At 48.5% G+C, this 22,458-nt stretch overlaps 1 protein-coding gene across 1 annotated transcript in view; it reads left to right on the top strand.

Moving 5' to 3' along the window:
- Positions 1 to 22,458, top strand: part of KY (kyphoscoliosis peptidase) — a 46,939-nt gene that overhangs the window by 2,790 nt on the left and 21,691 nt on the right. The window contains exons 2-6 of the mRNA XM_025913801.2: positions 1,129 to 1,191; positions 4,991 to 5,053; positions 14,813 to 14,887; positions 16,616 to 16,678; positions 19,632 to 19,714. Of these exons, the coding sequence (XP_025769586.1) occupies positions 1,129 to 1,191; positions 4,991 to 5,053; positions 14,813 to 14,887; positions 16,616 to 16,678; positions 19,632 to 19,714 (347 nt within the window). The remainder of the gene's footprint in view (positions 1 to 1,128; positions 1,192 to 4,990; positions 5,054 to 14,812; positions 14,888 to 16,615; positions 16,679 to 19,631; positions 19,715 to 22,458) is intronic.

Raw genomic sequence — 22,458 nt, 5'->3', positions numbered from 1 at the left:
GGGAAAGGAGGCAAAGGCAGCATGTGCCAGGGATTTGGGCTGCCAACAGATGCTCTCTGCTCTTTCCCTCTATGGCCCTAGCATTTTCCATTGTGCAGTGCTTCTCAAAAATATGCCTGGGTGCCCTCACTTCCTGTCATATACCCCCTAGCCATGGAGGAGGTGGCCTAAAGTCCCCTGCCCCAAGTCAGGTTTCATCCCCCAAGTCAGTGTGATGTGTGTATTCTACTCTACATGTGTGTCAGCGACGGTTCTGAGCCACAAGCCCCAGATCTTGGCTGCGGAGAGTTCTGCAGAATAGAAGAGCATCAGGAAGGGACAGAGGGACTTGAGGAGTGGTTGAAAGGGCTGGAGAACCAGGCTAGAGGCACAGCTTCCAGGAAGAGTGCCATAAGCTGCACAGCAGGGCTGGTCTGGTGAGGAAACCTCTGTTGCCACCAAGGAGCCCTAGATACTCCGTCCTCACCAGGAACTTGATTTTATTGCAGCTGCTCCCATTGCCAGAACATACGCCATTTCTGCGCCAGGAACTGGACCTTGCAGCCACCACTTTCAGCCAGGACCAGAGAGAGAGTACGCAAGCACTTCCATTCCCTTCCCTCTTGCATCACCAGGTCCCAAGATGGAACCAGATGCAGGTGCATCTGACTGGCTGTGCCTAGGCCACATACATCCATGCTCTAGCTGCAAGGGAGGCTGGGAGAGTAGGCAACAATCACTTGCAGTTTCCACAGGGATAGACCATCTTTGCCCATCCCCCACCTCACATCATGACCCTAACAGTGGGAGATTCACCACATACAGGAAGAGGAAGGCAAAATCAATGGCAAACATCTTCTACAATAATACTTCCATATTTAAGAGGTAGAGATGTGGAGTGAAGAATAGGCATCTGCACCGTGAAAATTCTCCCTGGATGATGCTGATAACCAACCCCACCATCCTTGGAAACCACTGTTTTAATATTTTAAAGTGCATCTCATTCACAGGCAGTCCCCCTTGAATCCTGAGAGAGCCAAGTTCCACCAGCCCCACTTCACCCCAGATACATTTGCAACTGACCTGTCACTCGCTGGCCTGGGTCTCCCGGCCACTGAGAACCTCACTCCAGACCTTGTTATCCCACAGGACTCCAAGGTGTCGGAAATGGAATCCGGAGATGGCAGAAATTCGAAGGAAATGACGTGCATGGTAAATTCTCTCTTTTCATTTTGTTTTCCTTTCAATCTCTGTAATTCAACACATTGAAAAATGACTGGAAGCATTAGATTTCACATGTTCGAAAACTGGCTCTAGACATCTAACCACTCAGGAAGTAGCTGCTCATGACTCAGCAAAGCTCTGGGGCTGCTGTGACTCTAGAAAGTTTTCCCTGAGATCAGGTCCCCCAGTTTCCTGGACGCTGTGAGGGGAGGGGAGCAATTCCATAAGGTTGAGCACCCACTTGTTCACTGGCTATATATAGGGAAGGACTTAGCATCATCTGGCATGGTGAGGTTTGAGTGTGTTCCCACTGGGGGTGGGGCTGCTTATGTCATGCAGGGCAGCCATCTTTGAAATTTTTTCCAAATGGAGAGGACAATGGCCTGCTTTGGGACATTATTGCTCCAGGCCTAGGGAGATGGGTGCTATGGTTCCCGGATGGCCTGGGACCCAGAATACAATAAGCTCAGAGAAGTCAGTTTCCAAAGCCTCCTTTCTCTGGTGCCAGGCATCTGTTGCCCTGCAGGGAACAGGCCCAGGACATCTCTGGGAGTGCCATGCATGGACTGACTATACTAGGCCTTATTCTGTACCTTTCACAGATTCATTAGCCCAGCTTCCAGAACAAACATCAGTGAAACTTCACTGTAGGCACGTGAGAATTCTACTAAGAATTAGGCCTCCACTCCCAGAGCTCCATCAGGGGGCTCAGTCAGATCTGGGCCCATCAAATGCCAGTGTGAAGATACCACCCCCCATGACCCTCTGCAGATGGGGAATCAGGACCCCAATTGCCTGAGACCAAACAGCTATGCTCTGCTAACAAAAGGGAAGTAAATTCATTCACTCATTCCCTTAATAAAGCTCTACAGGGCTTACTTTGTGCCAGGCAGGGATCCAGTTGTTGAGATGAAGATAGTCAGGAACGCTGCCCTCATGGCACCACATTGATGGTTATAATCATGATGCTTTTCACTGCAATAGAGTCTCAACTCCCTGGAAGTGAAGAGCTTTCCTGTGTCCCCTGCCCTGTGCATGGGGACACGTTGTCCTTAAGACATACCCCTGACCTGAGGACTACCCCTCAGGGTCCTGGCTAATGGGCATACACGGTGGGATGGCTTCTTTAACCTTGTTACGAGGCCATAGGGCGATAGATGCGTCAACTCTGGCTGTACTGAAGCAAATGCCAAAGTTAGCAAAACTATGCTTCAGGCTCATGAGAATTATAAGAATCAGACCACCAGAAACCTGTCAGCTGCAGAAATGCACAGCAGCTGGTACAGGTATGCACTGCTTGGCCAGCGTACAAGTGGGTGAGTGGGCAAGTGGGTTGCAGTGGGAGGAAAGAGACACGGCATCTTCCTTTGTTACAGCTCTCTCACCTTGAGTTGTCTGAAATTCATCTTATGGCTTCTTGGCCACATTCTTACATTAGAAGATTGAAATATAGTAAATTTATCCTATTTTTACCATCTTTAGCATCCCTGGTTTGAGGGAAATTTAGTGGAAAAATACAACAAAATAAATAGGATCATGGGGCACCTGGCTGGCTCAGTTGGTGCAGCATGTGGCTCTTGATCTCAGGGTTGTGGGTTTGAACCCTATGATGGGTGTAGAGATTACTTTAAAAAAACATAAAAATATTTTTTAAAAAATAATTAAATAAAGAAGATCACTAAAGTAGTTCTTGCAAAACTACCCGAGAACGGAGAGTTTCAGGTAAATGGAGGGCTGGAGAGAGGTTCTACAGAGGCCTTGAGCCTGGAAAAAATGATGGCTGCACCACTCCACTGATACATGTAATTTAAAGTAAAATTTTATTTTTATTTATTTTTCAAATTGCACGTTTGCATGCATGCAGAAGTTAAAATTACAGCTTTTTTTCTGTGTTTTCTAATGGCAAGATTCTGGGTACATACTTGCCTTGCTGGTGCCCAAGGCACCCAGCCCTGGAAACTGGACGGCTTTCATCTGCAAAGGAGGCAGCTGACGGCTTATGCTGGTGGAGTGTGCACAAATGTGGCTGAACATGGAGCTGATCCAAAAAGGCACATGTTCCCCCTCTTGCTGCCCTGTGCACTCCTTGGGCTGGGGCGTTGGCAGGGTGGGGGGAGCCTGGACTGGTCCAAACTTTTCCGAGCAGCAGGTGTTTGGGCCCAGCCAACCCCACTAGCTTGCCCAGCAACGGGCTTCCCCTACTGTGATTGGCTGCTTTCCTTGGTCCTGGCTGAAGTCTGCCTAGCAGCACAGGGACTGACACCCCACAGCCACAGGGAAACCAATTGTGCAGCCCTGACTATAAATACCCACAGCAGCTATGCCAGCCAATCGTCCTCCTTGAGGATTCCCTCCCAGATCCTGTTTCTTTCATCGGCCAGCCCAGCAGAGAAGTAGCCAGCTGTGCCTGAAGGAGGTGGCCTCCCTGTCCTCGCCTAAGTCTGGCCTAGAGCTCCAGACCAGCATCACCCTGGATTGGCACACACAGTGCTCCTAGCCCTTGGCCAACCCACCGACCTCAGCCCATGGGGTGAGGGTCCTGGCTGGGCCTGCTCATAGGAGAAGGCTGGAGCAGGCAGGTTCTCCAGGGCAAGACCCTGCCAGCTGGATCACAAGTCCAGCCCAGCTCAGTGACCTGCCTACCCACCTTGACTGGCTTCTACCTAGGCCAAGGTGTGGGAAGCACGGAGTGGCAGATCTGATTGGGTCCAGGGAAGTCATCTGAATGGAACCTGCCTAGGCCAGTGCCCCAGAGGCATGCTTATTTCCAGGCTCAGTCACTGGTCCCAGTGGCTACTTCCAATGGCAGGCCCGACACCGTTTCTGCAGACCAGTGTGAGGCCAGGGGAGAAGGTGGCAAGTGAGGGTGGTAACAGTGGGGGAACCCCCTGCTGCCACAACCCTGGCCCTTCTCCAGCCCCTCCCTGATCCCTCTGAAGCAGCCTCAGCAAGACCAGGCCACCACAGCAGCTGTTAAGGGAAAGATGTAGCAGAAGGTGTTGCATCCCATAGGAGGGGCAGGTAAGCCTGTGGGTTCCCCCTTCATGGCCTGTGGCAGGAACTGGGCATTTCTCCACAGCAAGCTGACCCCACTAGGCTCTGAGGACAGCTCTGTGTTCCAGGACATAAATACCCTTCGTGCATGGAGAGAGCTATCACATAGCGGATGCCCTGCAAATGTCTCCAAAACTGACCCATGCGGCAATCACCCCAACTCCTAAGCTAGGAAGGCTGCCTCCACTCTTCTCAGAGGAGGAGGTTGAGCTAGGAATCAGAAGACTTGGGGTTCAGATCCCAGTCTGACCTACCCTAGCAGGAGGGTCTTTGGCCAGAAGTTAAGCCTCCAGGCAGCAGGCTCATCCGCTGTAAAATGGGGATAGAAAGGCATGATGATCAGTGAGGCATCTTTTTGTATTTTGGCAACTGAGCCTGGTGACACTAAAGTTGGGAGTTATGGTTACTCAGCCCACTGGAGCTGTCCCCACCTTATGGAGAAGAAACCCAGCCTCTGCTGGCACCTGCTGAGAGGTGTGAGGGTGTGTGCACACGGGTTCATAGTAATTTGCCTCTGCATTCATGTGTGGAACTGTGCCTATTCCCACGTGTGTACACCATGGGGATGTGCTCGTGGGTGTGCGCATGGTTAAGCCAGGCCTAGGGTGAGCTTGACCCCCACCAGCTCACCTTTCTGGCGGACGCACACAGCTCCTTGCTCCTTGCTTTGCCTGGGGCAAACTCCTCCACAGTCCCTGTGGCCACTGCAGGTCCCTCTGTCTTGCGTCTACAGGAAACCTGGCGGAGAAACAGCACCCTCAGCAGACCCAGGTCATCACTTCCTACGACAACCAAGGTAAGGATTCACTGCTACCCGTGACCTCTCCTCCAGTTCCTGTGTGGCTGGATCTGCTGCCCAGGCCAGAGACAGCAAGTGCAGAGCACAGACTGGGGGGAGCAGGATCCCCTCTGCCCTGTGGACATTGGAGCACCTTTTTCTTCTCCCTCTCCCCGTGTCCCACGGGAAACAGTGAGAGGCTGCATGGGATAGAGTGATAAAGTCCTTAGGCCACAGAACTCACAGCTGTCCTCTTCACCCTTGCTGTCTTCACTATAGCCAACATTTATGAGTGCTAACCGAGTGCCAGGCACCCTGCCGATCCATTTACATAATTATTCTCATGTAAATGAAGCTTACCTATCTGATAGGTCCTCTTAACTGTCCTCAATTTACAGATGAGTAAACTGAGGCTTGGAAAAGTTGTCATATGTTTGAGAGCACATGGCTGGTGAGAGTCAGAGCTGGGGGAACCTGCCCACCCCGCTACAGCCACCACCAAGGCCTCAGCTGTTAACCCTCACACAGCCCTGCTTCCACAACGCCTCTGGAAACCGGCCTCCCCACTGCCTACCCACTGTCCAAGCCTTCCCTCCTCCTGAGTCACAGCGGAGTCTGAGTCTTCCAGGGCCCTCCCCACAAGGAATGAGTTTAACTCGGCAAGGGGAAGTGAGAGGGCCCTTCCCCGAGAGAGCTCTTCCCTGAGAATCCTCACTTTGCTGGGATGGGTTCCGGGGCTCTGGGAGGGCAGGCAAGGGCATCACCATGCTGACTCTGCAGTTGACCAGATCTGAGAACACAGGGTATGTGGGGTGGTGAGGCTACAGTGATAGAGATGGGAGGACTTTACAGCTCCGGCTGGAGGGGAGGCCAGGTTAAATAGAGACTCCCACCCCCTACTCAGCCCCCTCCTCTCTCCCTCCCCACCAATAACCTCCCACCTTGGCCTCCTGCTCTGCATTAAAGACTCAGGGCCTGGTATCTATCTGAGAGCTCTCATAGACTCAGCCCTAAGATTTCACCCCTTTGCTCTCAGCACTGATGTTCTAACTTGTAAAGAAATTATCTGCTCGTGTTCAGGGAGCAGTGGCAAAGTAGGAGTCCCTGGAGGACTCGGAGCCTCTCACGGAATCGCTCTCAGAATCACAGACTAACCCACCATCACCACAGAAAGGCACTGGCAGGCGGTGAGGAAGGGCCTGTCAAGATGGGTTTACCAGCACGACCCCGACCAGTGTATCTTACGGCAGAACTCCGGGGACTATGGCTCCACAGCAGGCCCCCCTCAGTGGGCCCACCACAACCTGCCCCCTGCCCTGAGCACTGCAAAGACAAACCCAGGCCCCCCTGCTTCCCTGAAGCGAACTAGCAGCACACAGCTCACCACAAAACAAAAATAAGCAATACCTCACTAAAAGGAAAGTGGATTAGCCACTGCCAATCTTGCTTAGTTCTGGCTATGCCCCCTGATAGGGCCATGGTGTTATCCCCATTTGTGCACAAGAAAACTGAGACAGGGTACTGTGGTCCCCGAGTCAGGCACACCTGCCAGACCTCCACACTGCACTGTCCCCATGGTGTCCCAGACAGATAGGAGTGGTATGGGGCCCACCAGACACCAGAGCCCCACTTGGCACACCACACCCTGGCTCTCATGGGCCACTCACATGCCACCCACCTGCTCTAGGGGACAATCTGTTCCTTGACTCCTCCAGTTTGTAGAGGCTGCTGGCACTTCTTGACTTGTACACCTGCACCACTCCATTCTCTGTGCCCATTGTCACATGGCCTTTTCTCCACATTAGTAGTTTAATCTCTTGACTCTGTTTTATGAGAATCCTTGTGATTACTTAGGGCCCGCCAGATAATCCAGGATGATCTTCCTATCTCAAGATCCTTAACTTAATCACATCTGCAAAGTCCCCTTTCCTATATAAGGGAGCATTCACAGGTTCCTAGAATTAAGGCATGGCTATCTTTAAGGGCCGCTATGCAGCCTACCACCTGGGTACAATTTAAAACAGAGTAGTTGAGAAGGTGACATTTGAATAAGGGAGGAGGTGAGGGAGCAAGCCATGTGGGCATCTGGGAAAGAGCATCCAGGAGAGGGAGCACCAGGTATGATAAATTTTATGCAACAGCTGACAAACAGATCAGTGGAGTCTCGGATCTCCATGCGGAAGGGTGCTTCAGAAGATTAATCTGTAATGGGTGTGTGAGGGAGGAGACAGGAGGGTGGTTGCTGGAGCCCCTGTGACTTGGGGCCCCAAAAGTGATTCCTGAGGAGCCAGTTTTCTTTTGAGGCTTCCTTTCTTGCTGGTCATTTGTCCCCAAGCAGACACTCCATTCCTTCTTTGGTCACGCAGGCACTGGGGTCAGACGGCCATGTTTCCAGATATGGGATGCTCCTGTGGAGCTCCGTGCTGCAGAAGGGATCATGAATGGCCCTCTGTTTTCAAGAGCCCGGTGAAAGCCGGGGTCGGTCAGGGCTGCGAGAGACACCCTTCATCACCCCCTGGATGGTGTCCCAGCCGTCTCAGCCCACTCGGTTGTCAGGTTGTCACCTGGTGACTCGGGCTGCTGAGTGGGCCTTTCACGCTGCATCCAGTGGAGACTGACAAGGGTTCTGCAGAGTTAGACTGTCCCTGTCATCATCCAGCATGCTGCTCTTGGGCTGTCAGAGCACTAGGCTTCCTGCACTGAAGCGGACTACCAGTCCCTGGGCTGAAACCACGCACAGCCCTGCTGAACACCTACCCTGGGGCTCTTTAAGGGCGTTTTTAAATTACAGATGCTTTAGCTGAGGCTTCCTGACTCTCAACTACTGCAGAGGAACATTCCAAGGCAAGGAACCCGGCTACTAACCTGGGTACGGTTATTAACCCGGGTTCCAGGTACAGAAAACGTTAGTGAGCACCTTAAGGCAAGGATAGCAAGTATCTGACCTGAATCCTGCAGCCCTAGGCACACAGACACCCCCCCCCCCCACGTGTGCATGCTCACACACACTCACATTCATAACACACACACGTGCCTGACAGTCTTTGCTAATTGATCAACACTCCAGGCAGCTACTTGCAGCCAGTCAGAGTTAATGAACAACACGAAATCTGTTTGCCATCTCTGCATTAGATATTCTGAGCAAATTAGGGCTTTAGACAAATCCTGATTCAGACCTGCAGAGACCTGGGGAGAAGCCGCTGGAGGGAGAACTCTCCCGACCAGGTAAAAGGCAGACCCAAGGCAGTAGGGCCACGGGCAGGGACGTTCTGGGGCTTCCTGCTGCATCTCCGGATCTGAGGGCTTAAGAGGAAAGGACACGGAGCTGGTGGCACCTGGGGCAGGGGCCTGAGAGGCACTTCTCAAGCAACTGCTGATATGCTGCTACTAAGACAGCCAGGGCTGCAGCCTCAGAAGTGGTATTTCGGTGACGACTGGTAGAACCAGGGAGGGATGCCATGAGAGAGCCAGCCAGGTGACCTGAAGTCCCGGGAAGGACCTCCTGTGGGTTTGGTCGTGACTGTTAAGATTGGTGTGATGGTATCTGACTATACTTAGGTTTTAGATCTTACTTTAAATTTTGCTCCAAATGATGTTCCACTCTCATTCATTGGAAATTGGTCAAATTAATTTTCTTCTTAGATTAAGACTTGATGTGATACAGGAATATAGTAGTCTGCAAAATCTTACCATTTCACTCCTTTAGGGAGCACAGGGCTCTCCAGTGACTGCTGCTCACCTGCGACAGCACACCCAGGCCCAGTTTCTGGGGCAGAGAGGCCTCCGAAAATGCCCTCACACACCTGTGTGTGACAAGAGTGGGTATCACACTCCCACAGATCAGGAAGGCTAAGCAGCTGTGCTGTTTTCCTCAGCAGGGGGCTGATTAGCAGGGCCTCTTTGGAGGAGAGTCAGGAAGTGGGGCTCAGGAGGATATTGGAAATTGGGCCCCTGTCCAAGAAGGGGGAGGAAAGAGGAAGTTCAGGAAAGAGAGAAGGGATTGGAAATGGTGCTAGGTGGAGGTTGCAGAACAGGACCACATCCGGGTGTGAGAATACCTCAATGCCCACCTTTACCACCGCTTTACCAGTACCTAGTTTCTCACCTCACTCATTCTTGGACAAAGAGCCAGGGCTGAATTGGGGGTGGTTGGAAGCGCCTGTATGTTAGATGTGAGAAGTTGGGGGAAGAGGTTTGCTGTTGACTAAACCAAGTTGTTCAGTTCTGCACCTTCTTTAAGCTTCTGGAGGTTGTTGCAGTCCAGCGTTTTCCAAATTGTGTCTCACAAAATAGTACTGGGTCAAACTGACTTCTTCTCTGCAGGACTTCTCACAGCGTTACACATTACGACCTACAAAAAGAGAGACAGTGGACATGTTTCTCAAATCCTTTTCTTGTAAAGCATCTTGTAGCCAAGTACAGCTTGGCACCCACTTTGAAAAACACCCGAAAGTGTTTCAGATGGGAAAAGTAAAAAGGCAAAGGAGAATAGGCCTGTGCTTCACGCAGCATGGGAAGACACACAGGAAGTGTTTGCTCTTGGCATTGACACTCGATCCTATAACCAGAACTGAATTATGCTTTGAGCTCTGAAATGCTTAAAGTCTTAATTATAAAGTCACACACTGATTTTCTTTGACAGTGAATGTACTAGAAACTACCCTCAAAGTGAAGGTTAACCCCTTCAAAGTAATACCTGGGAAGGTCACATTGTATCTTATTAAGTTGTTTGAGAATGACCCTCTTTGGCATGCAGAGCAAGTTTCTGAGCTATACAAGATAGTCAGTATTGTCATTCTGTGAAAACCATCGCAATACATTTAGCAGGGAAAGGGTTAGTAAAAAGAGCTCTTACAAAACTCATAAGGAAAAAATAATACAACTAGGAAAATAGGCAATTCACAAAATAAGAATTTCAAATGGCAAATAACTATATGAAAAATACATTAAAAATTAAATGCACAAAAATGAGATGCCATTGTTCATTAATAAAAATTTCAGAGATTGATAAAATCACACGTCAGTGAGTATATCAGTGATCTATTTTTACATTGCAAACCACCCCAAAACTCAGGGGCTTAAAATAATAAGCATTTACCAGCTCACAGGTTGGCTGTGCGTTCCTGCCTGAGATACGCCCAGTTCATCACGGGTCTTGGCTCAGCTTGCTCATGTATTTGTGGTCAGCTGGTAAGTTGGCTGGAGACCAGGTAGGGTAGGGTGGCCTCACCTGAGATGCCTCTGCTGTGTTCCACGTGGTCTCTCCACCCCCAGCAGGCTAGCCTGGGCTCATTCACACGGCAGTTGTGGCTAGAATCCCAAGGATGAGAGTGGAGGCTGCAAAATTCCTTGAGACCTACGCTCAGAGCTTCCCCAGGACCACTTCTGTTAACATCCCATGCTAACTAGACAAACCAAGTCCTATAGATAGCCCAAATTCAAGGGGCAGAACAAAAGACCTCTCGTTGGAAGTACGAAGTTTTGTGATGAATTTTGCAATCAAACACAGTAAGAATGAGCAAAATGGACACTCCCTTGTGCTGTTGGTGTGATCAACTGATAAAATCATTCATGGGAAGTTTGCCAAAATACAGCAAAAGATCCATATTTAAAAATGTATTCAAAGGGACTGATTTGAAAAGTGTGTAAAGAGATGTGTATCAGAATGTTCATGCATCACTGATTCTAATAGCAAAATATTTGGGAGAAGTTAACTATCCAACCAAAAGGGATTGCTTATATGGATTATAAACGATGTACAGAATAGAGTACTATCCAGCTCACTTAAAACGATGACATAGGACCAGATTCACTGACGTGTGAAGACTCGAGAAGGAAGCAGGTGTTTACTATAATCCTGCTCTGGACTTTGAATTTCCATTTTGTATTGTTCTGGATCATCCAGTTCTTGTTTTAATTCTTCTCAGGCTTGTTTGCTCAACTGGTACTTATATTTATTTTTGTTTTATTTTAAATTACTAAAATTGAATTGTCTGGCATATACTTGCATGGGTTTTAACGCATACAGAACGCATGCTCATATTCTGACTACTATAGTCAGAATACAGGGCAGTTCTGTCACCCCAAAATCCTCTTGTGCAAAATGTCAGTGGTTACATCCTCCTGTCTCTCCTAAGAGTTTCTTTGTATTGTTGAGAAGTATTCCTTGATATGGATGTACCATAGGGTGTTTATCCATTCACTCATTGAAGGACATTTAAGCTGTTTCCAGTTTAGGGTGATTATGAATAGAGCTTCTATAAGCATTTGTGTATAGGTTTTTGTATGAACAAACGTAAGTGTTTATATCTCTGGGATAAATGTTCAAGAGTGCAGTGGTTGGGTCAGATGTTCAGTATATGTTTTGTTTTATAACAACCTGACAGACTGTTTTCAGAGTTGCTGTATCACTTCACAGTCCCACCAGCGATGTCTGAGAGGTCTGATTTCTCCACAACCTTGTCAACGTAGAGTATTATCACTATTTTTTATTACTTCTCTTCTAATAGGTATGATATCTCATTGTGATTTTAATTTGCATTTTCCTAATGGCTAATCATATTGAACATCATTTGACGTGCTTATATGCCATCTGTAATCTCTTCTTTTACCCATTTTCTAATTGAAATGTCTTTGCACTTTTGTAAAAAATCACTTTGCCATATTTGTGTAGGTCTATTTCTTAACTATTTATTATGCTCCATTGATCTATATATCTGTCCCTTTGCCAGTATAACACTGTGTAATGACTGTAGCTTTATAGCACATCTTAAAATCAAATAGCTGGTTCCTCCAACTTTTTTTTTTTTCAAAATTGGTTTGGCCACTGCAGTTGCTGTATCTTTCCATCTAAACTTTAGAATTATCTTGCCTATATCTAACATCTATAAAATTCCTTTAAGGAGTCTGAATGAAGTTGCATTAAATCTATAGATCAATTTAGGGAGAATTGACAACAATATTGAGTCTTTCAATTCATGAGCATGGTATGTCTTCCCACTTATTCAAGTCTTCTTTAATTTGTTTGATCATACTTTATGGTTTTCAACATACAGCTCTTGCACTTTTTTTTTTTTAGATTTATATTTAAGTATTTCAATTTTTGGAGCTATGGGAAATACTGATTTTTAAATTCAATTTCCAATCATTTATTGTGACTATAAATAGAATTGATTTTGTATCTGACCTTGTATCCTGTGACCATGCTAAACTTACTAGTTCTAGGAGCTTTCTTTGTAGATTACTTGGTATTTTCTACACACATAGACATGTCATCTGTGAATAAGGAGAGTTGTATTTATTTCTAATCTATAGGACTTTTATTTATTTTTCTTTTCTTCTTTTCTTATTTCTTATTCTTTTTCTTGTTTTATTTCACTGGGTAGAACTTCCAGTGCAATGTTTGTTAGGAGCAGTGAGAGTGGACATCCATGCCTTGTTCCAGTCATAGGGGGAAAGCATTCCATTTTTGACCATTAAATATGCTGTTAGCTGTAGATTTTTGTTAGATACTCTTTTTCAGATTAAGGAAGTTCCCTTCTATTCCTAGTTTATTGAGAAGTTTCATCATGAATAGATGTTAAATTTGTCAAATGTACTTTCTGCACCCATTGAAATGATCATGTGGTTTTTCTTCTTTGGCCTGCAAATATGGCAAATTGCATTAATTGGTTTTCAAATATTGAACCAGCTTTGCAGTGCCATGGTATTCTTTTACTATATTGCTGGATTTAATTTTCTAATATTTTTTGAGAATTTTTGTGTTCATAAGAAATATTCATCTGTAATATTCTTTTCTTATACTGTTTTTGTCTGGTTTTGGTATCAGATTAATGCTGGCCTCATATAATGGGTAATGAAATATTTACTATTCTGTTTTCTGAAAGATCTTATTTAAAAATTGATCTTATTTCTTTTTAAACGTTTGTTAGAATTTATTGGTGAAACCAACTGGACCTGGCCTTTGTTTGTTCCTGGAAGATTTTGAACTACAATTAGTTTTCAAAATAGATGTAGAGATATTGAGGTTTTCTATTTGGGTGAGTTTTAGTAGTTTGTAGCTTTCAAGGAATTGATCCATTTCATCTAAGTTGTAGAATTACGTGCATTGGGTTGTTGGTAGTATTCCCTTATTATTCTTTTAATACATACAAGATCTGTAGTGTTCTCACCTGTTTCATTTCTGATATTGGTGTCTTAATTTCTGATTTGTGTCTTACCTCTTTTTCTTTTTGGTCAATCTGGTTACAGGCTTATCAATTTTGCTGATCTTTCCTAGGAATCAGCTTTTGGTTTCATTGATTACTTTCTCATCATTTCTTTACTTTTTTTTTCTGTACCACACTGTTTCTCCTCTCCTTCTGGGATCTCAGTAACATGAATGTTAGACCTTAAAGTATTATCCTACAGGTCTCTGAAGTTCAATTCATTTTGCTCTGTTTCTTATATTATCTTTCTTCAAGTTCACTGACTCTTCTGTCATCTCTATATATTATTTAGCATATCCAGATAGTTTTTCAAACTGTTATATTTTTTACCTCTAAAATTTTGTTTCTTCTTTGTATCTTCTGACGTTTTGCTGATTCTTGGTATCTTTCCATTCATTTCAAGACTATTTGCCCTTATTTGTTAGAGCATGGTTTCCATGGCTATTTGCAAGTCTGATAATTCCAAAATCTTTATCATCCCAAGGTTAGCATCTGTTGATTATCTTTTCCTTTCAAGTAGAGATAACTCCTCGTTCTTCCTACACTGGATAGTTTTGGATTGTAGCCTTTGCAATGCTCTATAGATCTTCTCAGAACATGCACCCCCAGTGGCCAGTCTAGGCATTGGTCTACACCATAGTTTAGTTCTCCAAGACTGTGGTATAATGTCTAGGATGAGATCCATGTGTGCTCAGCTCAGAGGGGACCACAAGAGTTCATCCAGAACTGTATGGATTTGCTTTCTTGAGCTCCCACCCCTTCACAACCCGCTTCTCAATTCTCCAGCACAAAAGCTGGACTCTAATTTCCCCACTCTGCCAGGCACTTCTCACAACTCTGTCTACATCTAGAGACAATCAGTGGGGAACAGAGAGAGAGAAAAAACAGTGAGTATTTGCTCCCACACTCTAGGGAATCATAGCTTCCCTCGAAGACTCGAGTGCTTAAGGTTTGGGCTGACCAACAAAATCACTACTACACCCCTACCAACAGACTTTCCTAGAGGCTGAATGGGGAGATAATAGAAAAAAGGGATGGGGGAGGTCCAAAAGGGGATTTCCCCCATGCTCTCTGACTCTTAGAGGTTTCCCTTCTTACTCCACAAGCTGGAAGAAAGAGCTTCTCTTGGAGCACCATTTCCCTGTACCCACTGTGCACTTCTGGGTTTGGGGCTGCCTGTGAGTCAAGTCTAAGTAATACCATATGGGAAAGGGAATAGTAAACTCACTGAAAATTTAGTGATGCTTTAAATGCTAATCTTATTCCCTGACTTGCCTTCTATGATTTACAGAGGACTACAGAGTCCTCAAATAGTTGCTCCGTGCATTCTTTCCAAGGTTTATAGTTGTATTCACTGGAAAAGACAAGGTAGTGTTCTTATTTCATCTTGCCTGGGTTTGGAAACTGTCTGCTTGTATTTTGTTTTTCATTTCTTTAAACAAGAATTACTTGTATATTCAGAAGAAAGCTTAAAACCAATCGTGTTTTGTTGTTCAAACATCTGTCATAGGACATTGCACCCTTTGCTAGCAGCATCTGGCTGAGAATGTCACCTCCCATTCCTTTGCAGGGACACAGCTGACTGTGGAGGTCCACCCTCGAGATGCCATGCCCCAGCTGCTCAAGAAGTTCTCCTTGGCTAAACGTACGTACGTACAGGGCTGCTCATGTGTGGAGGGCTGGAGGGAGGAGTGACAGTCACTTAATGGGCCAGAGTCCAACCTGGGCATCTTGTGGGGGCAGGAGAGGAGTAACCTAGGCCTACACACTGGAAAGAGGCAGAGGCATGACAGCTTCATTCTAGGGACTCCCTTCTCCATATCTAACACCCACTGTTCTTGTGTCTGTGCACTTAGGTGTGGGTAACACAAAGCACTTCGCTAAAGATGAATTTCATCACAAGAGTGTTGTTTTAGATACCATTTATTGTCTGCCTAAAAAGTGGCATACACAGTGGTAAACATTTTACATTCATTAACTTTTTAACCCTTTGATAGATGCCTCACTTTTTAAATCACCAAAGTGAGACCCAGAGAGGTGAAATAACTGCGAAGGGACTAGCTAGGAAGTGGGTCAAAACCAGGTCTGACTGAGACCTGTGCTCTTAGCCACCACGTTTGGCTGCCTTCAGTGCAAGGTGCATGGGGTCAGACCCATGATGTCTTTTCCACTCCCTTCTTGGTCCTCTCTGGGCATCTGTCTACCTTACAGCTACAGGGGCCTGGGGAAATGCTGGCCAAGGAATGAAGTCTACAGAGCATCCAGGGCTCAGGTTCTCTCCGTGTCCATGCCTGAGCAAGGCAGGCCCTCCCACCTGCCTTGTCCTGTAGCCCTCAGAGGTCAGGGTCTCAGAAGGGCAGTCAGGTATAGAGTGGACAGGCTGGGTTCAGATCTCAGCTCTTACCTTGGGCAAGTAGCTTAACCTCTCTTGTGGAGTCAAATTCCTCATCTATAAGAGGAGGAAAATAATTCAGCTTCCTTCATAGGACTGTTGTGAAGTTTAATGAGACTGTCAATATAAAGCACAAGGCAGGCATAGTAAGTGCACAATAAATGCTAGCTACTATGTTGAACCCTCATTACCCTATCAAAGAATGGAGATGGAAATAAAATGTAGGTGCAAGGAACACAAGGACAACTCTTTCTCAGAGCCTCTATACATTTGCAACCTTCCATTGTTATATTTACAGCCTTTGGTGGGCTTCAGGGGCATAAAACAACCTGCCTCCTCAGCTCCCCCTGGCTCCATCAGGGACCCATATCTTCCTGACCTGGTTTCAAATCAGCAGCTCCTTTCCTGTTTCCCAGGAGTCTAATAACTATTGGTAACCATTCTGCATTAACGGGTCCTGGATTGATAGGATTTGGTTGCCCTTGAACCTTCCTGAGGAATAATTTAATAATTGCTTGACTTTTCTGGGCTTCGGCTCCATAGAAACTGCCTTTCCCTCGCCCACATTCATTTCTTCCCATGGTCAGTTCTTACGTGGCAATGAATTCACTGGTGCTGTTGGCATCCCCAGCTGTGTTCCAAGATGGCAGGGGAATCCAGAGGAAGGCAGGAGCTCTAGGCTGTAGGTGGACCCACTGAGGAACACAAAGTTTTGATGTCGGGGTAAATTCTGCCTTTGCTTACAGACTGCAGTTCTCTTTCTTGTCATTCCCTCCCTGGTTGTCAGTCCTTCCTCTGCCTCAGCAGGAAGTCCAGAACAATTCCAGCAGTAATAGATGGTGGGTGGATATGGGAGCAAGAAGGCGGGGCACAGACATAGAAGAGGAGGGGTCAGAAGCCAGGACCACCACAAAGAGAATCGTCTGTGCTTGCGTTTTGACTTCTGAGGTGTCTCAACTTCTGACCTTTGGGATATTGCAGGTTTACAAGGTGATAAAAATGGAAACACAAGACCCCGGCAGCCTGGAGCAAAAGATGCCCATGGTAAGTTGCAGGGCCTTCTCCAGGGCCGTTCTGTGAGATGGTGAACTGGTTTAGCCCCATGGGCCAGTCTCCAGTCAATTGGAAATGGCTCTCTGGGTCCTATGTGAGAGTCTGGGGCTACCTCTGGGCTCAGGGTGGGGAGGACTATCATGATTGATTAGCAAGGTCTGCCATGGACATAGGCAGAGTAATGAAAAGCTCACACACCATATGAGCCCAAAGCTGAAGCATAAACCCCAATAACAAGGCAGCCCATTACAGAAAACATATTAAACACAGAATTCAGAACTGTGTTAACTTTAAATGGAATGCTAAACCTGTGTAAGGTAGGAGGCATATGAATAAGTAGAATGGGACAGAGGGTAGAACCCTGAATGGGGTGATCGATGGCCTGGCTTTGAGTCCTATTTTTGTCCCTCCCTCACCTTCCTGGGGCCTCAGTTTTCTTCTCCATAGACCAGATGGCATCTAAGGTTTGGGAGAGCTTGGCACTTCTTCCCATTGTTTTGCTTTAAAGTTAGAATAATTTAGTTAATGCCACTGGTATTTTAAATGTATTTATGCAAAATCATATTTAGATCTTATATAATCTCTTCAGAAGGTAAATGTAATGAGGCATAAATCATTGTGGGTATTTTTAATGTTGAGATATTGTAAAATGGAACCAAGAAAGGGTAAAACTAGTAATAGGGTTTTCAGTCCCATTTTAGAAATGTCATCCTTCTTCTCAATGGGGGCGGGGGAGACCTCATTTGCAGAGTTATACCAAGAAGAAATTTGTTAAATGTAAGTCCACTTCATATCCACTTAGGTCACCCTGCTAGCCCTTGTCAGAGAATGGCAAGAGCCAGATTCCGCAGAGGGAAAAGGCACTGAGGACCTGCTGCGGGTCCCCACCCCCTTCTGAGAGGCTGGCTGGACAAGGGCTGCGCTCAGACCACACAGGACAGGGGCTGACAGGGATCTAAGTGATGAGAGACAAGCGATCCCAGTGCCAGCACCAGAGGAGTGACCCACAGTGGTGCTGGGCTTTCAGAGAGCCCCAGTGTAAGGCTGTACAGGACACAAGGATTATGGAGGGTCCAGGAAATATCTTGGTCCTTATAAAAGAAGTAGAAAAATGAAGAAAGAAAATACTAGGTTGGTGGTGACACCACAGCCTTGGGGTAGGGTTTCATAGTCTGCCTGCCCCCCACACGGTCTGCCTCCTCTTCAGAGAGGAACAGCCCTCAGGTCCTGGATGTGTCATAGCACGGGACATGGTGAGGACCCAGTCAGAGGCCTAGGGTCAAAGGGACCAAACCCCTCTAGGGGCTGCTGCAGAGTGTCAGCAGGAAGCGAGAAAGCAGAACAAAGTGGCCTTGGGGAATGTGCCAGACCCAGTTGGGCTGCAAAGAAAGAAGGCCTCCTTCTCAAAAGGAAGGGATGTTGGAGTAGTGGGGAAATGAGGACAGACCCACATGGCCTGCGCCTGACAGCTGACTAGAGGCTGGGATCTCCTCTGTGGCTGGAAATTGGTCAGCTCCCTAACCAGCTGCCACTGTGTCTCAGCCAATGCTGGCCCAGAGAGGATCTCGCAGGAGCTCGGGCCGGAGCTGGTGGGCCGCCCCCTCCCTACTCTCACTCTCCCGCCACATCTCTTGGGTCTGTAGCACCAAGGCCTGGGTCCCTCACAGACCTCAAGGGATGTCTGGGCAAAGGCAGCTGCAGCCCCCACACCGGGCACAGACGCTTCACACCTCTACCCTTGTACTTGCCCACAGAGGACCCCCACCCTACACCCTCCCAGGGAGCAAAGCGGCACTGACCTTACAGCGTGATCCACCGTCTCGTTCACTCTCCCAGCTGCCCCATAGATGTGCACCTCATGCCTGGCAGCTGAGTCCAGCAACCCCTAGCACAGTGGAGGTCGTGAAGGTCAGGCCCCCACTAGAACCTAGGCTTCATGCAGCCCCCACCGGCTGCTTCCCCATGTCACTCTGCTCTTCCCAGGCTGGCTGCCGTGCCCTGGGGCCCCACCAGCACCCCCACAGGAGAGTGGGGTTATCACTGAGTTAGGGGATCAGTGGCCCTTTGGCCCCACCCTCCTCACCTAACCCCTGGCCTCCCACCCAGCTTGCCTGACTTGGTCAGCCTTGAATAATGGGAGGACCTTGCCGGAGCCCAGGCTCTCTTTTGGTCTGAGACAGGGATTTGCTGCCCATCTGTGGCTGGTCTGACGACTGGTGTGCCCGGCTTCCTATAAGAAAGGCTGGCACAAAGGAGTGATTCTGGGGCCCGGCCTCCCTCAGAGCCCCCCCCCCCCCCCCCCGCAATACCTGGGGCACCTGTTGCTACAACACACTTGGCTTTCTTGGGCTGCTCCAGTCTATGGCTGACTGTGGGCAAGGGAGGAAGCCTGTCTGGGTGCCAAACACGCCTCACCCTACAGAAGCCTACAGAGCCTGGCTCCGGCACACCCTCCTCCCATACCCAGAGCACCCTCCACCCTGGGCGTCATAACTAGAGTACAGACCCTCCTTTCTTGAGCCTGTCAGGGGCTGGCTGCATTGCCTGGACACTTCCCACAGAGCACTCATTCCTGGAAAAGTTAGCAGGAAATCTGCAGAAAACTAAACGGTGGGGAGAAGGGGACTCCATCATTAATCTGCCTGGGCACTGCTGAGTTAATTGAGGTGAAACCAGTCTCTTTACTGCTGACTTCCCAGGGTCTGCAAATAGGCTCATGTTCCCCGTGACTCTCCAGACGAACTAGAGAAGTTGCCATAGTTCACAAACCAATTTGACCAAGGAACCCCTCTAGGAGATATAGGTCTTGGGAGCAGTTTTCCAGGTTCTGGGAATCATGCTGAAGGTCAGGCAATCACAGCACTTCAAAACGACAGAGAGGCCTGGGCTGGGCAGCACTCACCAGCAGGCCTCAGTGGCTGACTGAGCCTCCCTATGTTTCCAGTTTACCCCTGGGATCGGTCCAGCCTGAAATCCATGCCCCTGGACCTGCAGGAGTTTGAGAAACTGGACACGTATGCCTCACAGGTAAGAGAGCAGGCCTCTCTGCATAAGGTGGCTCGGAGTTTCCTGAGTCAGAGTAATGAAGTCTCTGCTCAGGCCCCTCCTAAATGCATCCAGAGTCCCTTGGATAGATGGCCCAGAGTGCCTTCTCACATCACATGGATGGAGAGAAGAAGGCCAAGTCACCAGGCCCCTGCTCAGGATGGAAGACCATTCTATCCCCCCCAATGCCACCCACGGTCCTGATGCTCCCACCCCAGGCCACACACCCCGCAGGCACCCCACTGGCAGGCCCCTCTGGCCGGCCCTATGCTGACCGCCTGCCATTGCCCATTTGGGCATTGCTGCTGCTGAGCCAGGCCATGCCCGGCCCCATGAAGAAAGGTGGCAAGAGGATGAGGGAGGGCCATGGGTGCAGCTGGCCAGCACCCACTGCAACCACAGCCTTGCTCACCCCTGGAGCACACGGGCTGCCAAGCTCTCACACGTCTGGGTCTAGGCTCTTCTGGGCTGGGGTTGGGGAGGGGCAGCTACAAAAGCAGAAGCACTAGAGACAACTAGAGTCCTGGGAGCCAGGTGCTGCCTGATTGGAAGGGCCAAGGAGTTGGACCCGTTGCTGATGTCAGAAGTAAGCCATCATAGGCCAGTAAGCAGGGAGATCATCTACAGCCTAAAAAGACTGCCCTGTGGCTGGCACATAGCAGGTACTCAGGAATCTTGTTTGCTAACCAATGAGTGGATGGATAGGGGCATGGATCCAGAGTCAGGTTAGAGGCAGGGCCATCAGTGGGGAGCCATCAGCTGTCCCAGCAGGAGTGGGCGTGACCTGGATTAAGTGGGAACACTGAGAACAGAGAGGAGCAGAAAGGTCAACACTGAGCTGGGGACAGAGGGAGGACTCTATCCCAGTGTGTGCAAGGCAGTGGATGTGTGTGAGGGAGGGAGAAGGCAGGGGGCTCACAGGCTGCAGACTGGATGACGGAGGGAGAATGGGACAGCCAGCTCCTCACTACAAGAAGCAGTCTCAGGGGATGATGAGATCGTTTAGGGGCAGTGGGCTCCAGTATCTGTGGGACAGCCAGTGGAGGTGGCTGGGTGTCCAAGCCTGGAGCTGTATCCAGCCTGGAGAGGTCTGGGCCAGAAACACTCATTCAGGAACCATCAGATTTAGCTAAGAGCTGAAGCCACAGGGTGGCTGTCATCTTGGGGAGGACAGGGCAGGAGGTCCAAAGGGCCCGGAGCCACCTGAGGCCGAGGCAAGATCAAGAAGGATCGATGTTCTGGAAGGTGCAGGGAGAGTTCCCTGAGGGCAGGGATGGTCAATAGCGCGCAGTCTGGTCAAGAGAGGTTAGGACAGACTCATTTCCGCCACTTCAATACTGAAGTGCTTCCTACTCCCAGAGGGGAGGGTTGGAGCCTCAGTCAGACTCTGGCAGGCCAAGGAGCAAAGCGGGGGTTTGGGGGGGTGAAGACCCCACAGGAGCCTGGCAAAGAGGGGAAGGCTAGGTGTAGGCAGTCCTGAGAAAGAGATATAGGGAGGGGTACAGACAGGAGGGGATAGGGCAGCCAGGACTGGAAGGGAGAAGGTAAGGACACAGGTGAGCAGGGGCACTGCCTGAGGAAGAGCAAGCCCTGCAAAGACAGGAGGCATGGCTGAGCAGGAGGAGGGCTCATTATGCAGAAGTCCTGGGCCTTGTCGAGTCTGAGGCCAGGCTGTCTCTGAGGAGAGAAGGGGGTGCAGTGCCAGAGTCTGAGGAGGGTGGGCTGTGTGGTAATGGCCACCCGGAGGGACGGGACAGGCTGCCGGTCCTGCTTGGAGAGCAGTGCCAGGAGCGCAGCTGAGGCCAGAGACTCAGCCACAGAGCAGTGAGTGTCCAGAGCCAGCCGGGCCCAGGTAGAGGGGACCAAAGGACCAGAAGCCACAGGCTTTTAAGTCAGGAATCAGCCAGGCTGGTGTGCAGGCCCTGCAGTGTGTCCAGTGCTGTCCTTCGCCCCGGGAGAGCAACAGAGACCAGGACTGTGGAGTTGGAGCTGGACATCGAACAAAAGGAGGCGGGCAGCAGCTGGGCAGGTGGGAGGCAGAAGAGGGGTCCAGAGGTCTCCTTGTCATCAGACAGTGGATCCTGGGGTTCGGATGTGAGTGGCGAAAAGGATCCAGGCGCTCAGAGCGCTTAAGATGGGGGCTGGCAGAGGTGTGGGCAGCTATTGTAGAATTAAGCACTGGGTTGCCCCAGGTTCTCTATAAAGACTGAACATGGTCAGGGCTGCCTTTCCCACAACTCTAAACCTTGACCTAATTTGTTTGTTTGTTTTTTTTTCAGTTCTGGTAATATAATAAAATTTGCCCTTTTAATCATTTTTAAGTGTACAACTCAGCAGCATTGATTGCATTCACAGTATTGTAGAACTATCACCACCATCTGTTTCCGAATCACCCAAACAAAAACTCTGTACCCATGAAGCAATCCCTCCCATTCTCCCTGGTAACTTCTAAAGCACTTACTGTCTCTATGAACTTTTTTACTCTCGATTCCATGTAAGTGGAATCATACGTACATGTCCTGTTGTGTCTGGCTTACCCAGCATCATGTTTTCAAGGTCCGTCCACACTGTAGCAGGTGTCAGAACTTCACTGCTTTTGATGGATGAATAATATTTCATGGTACAGATATATGCCACATTTGTTTACCCATTCATCTGTGATGGACACTTGGATTGTTTCTACCTTTTGTCTGTTGTGAATAATGAGGTCATGAACGGAGTTTGAA

This window comes from Puma concolor, chromosome C2, assembly GCF_028749965.1.
Source record: "Puma concolor isolate L17-30 chromosome C2, mPumCon1.1.hap2, whole genome shotgun sequence".
NCBI lineage: Eukaryota > Metazoa > Chordata > Mammalia > Carnivora > Felidae > Puma > Puma concolor.
This window is presented reverse-complemented; position numbering and strand designations above follow the sequence as displayed.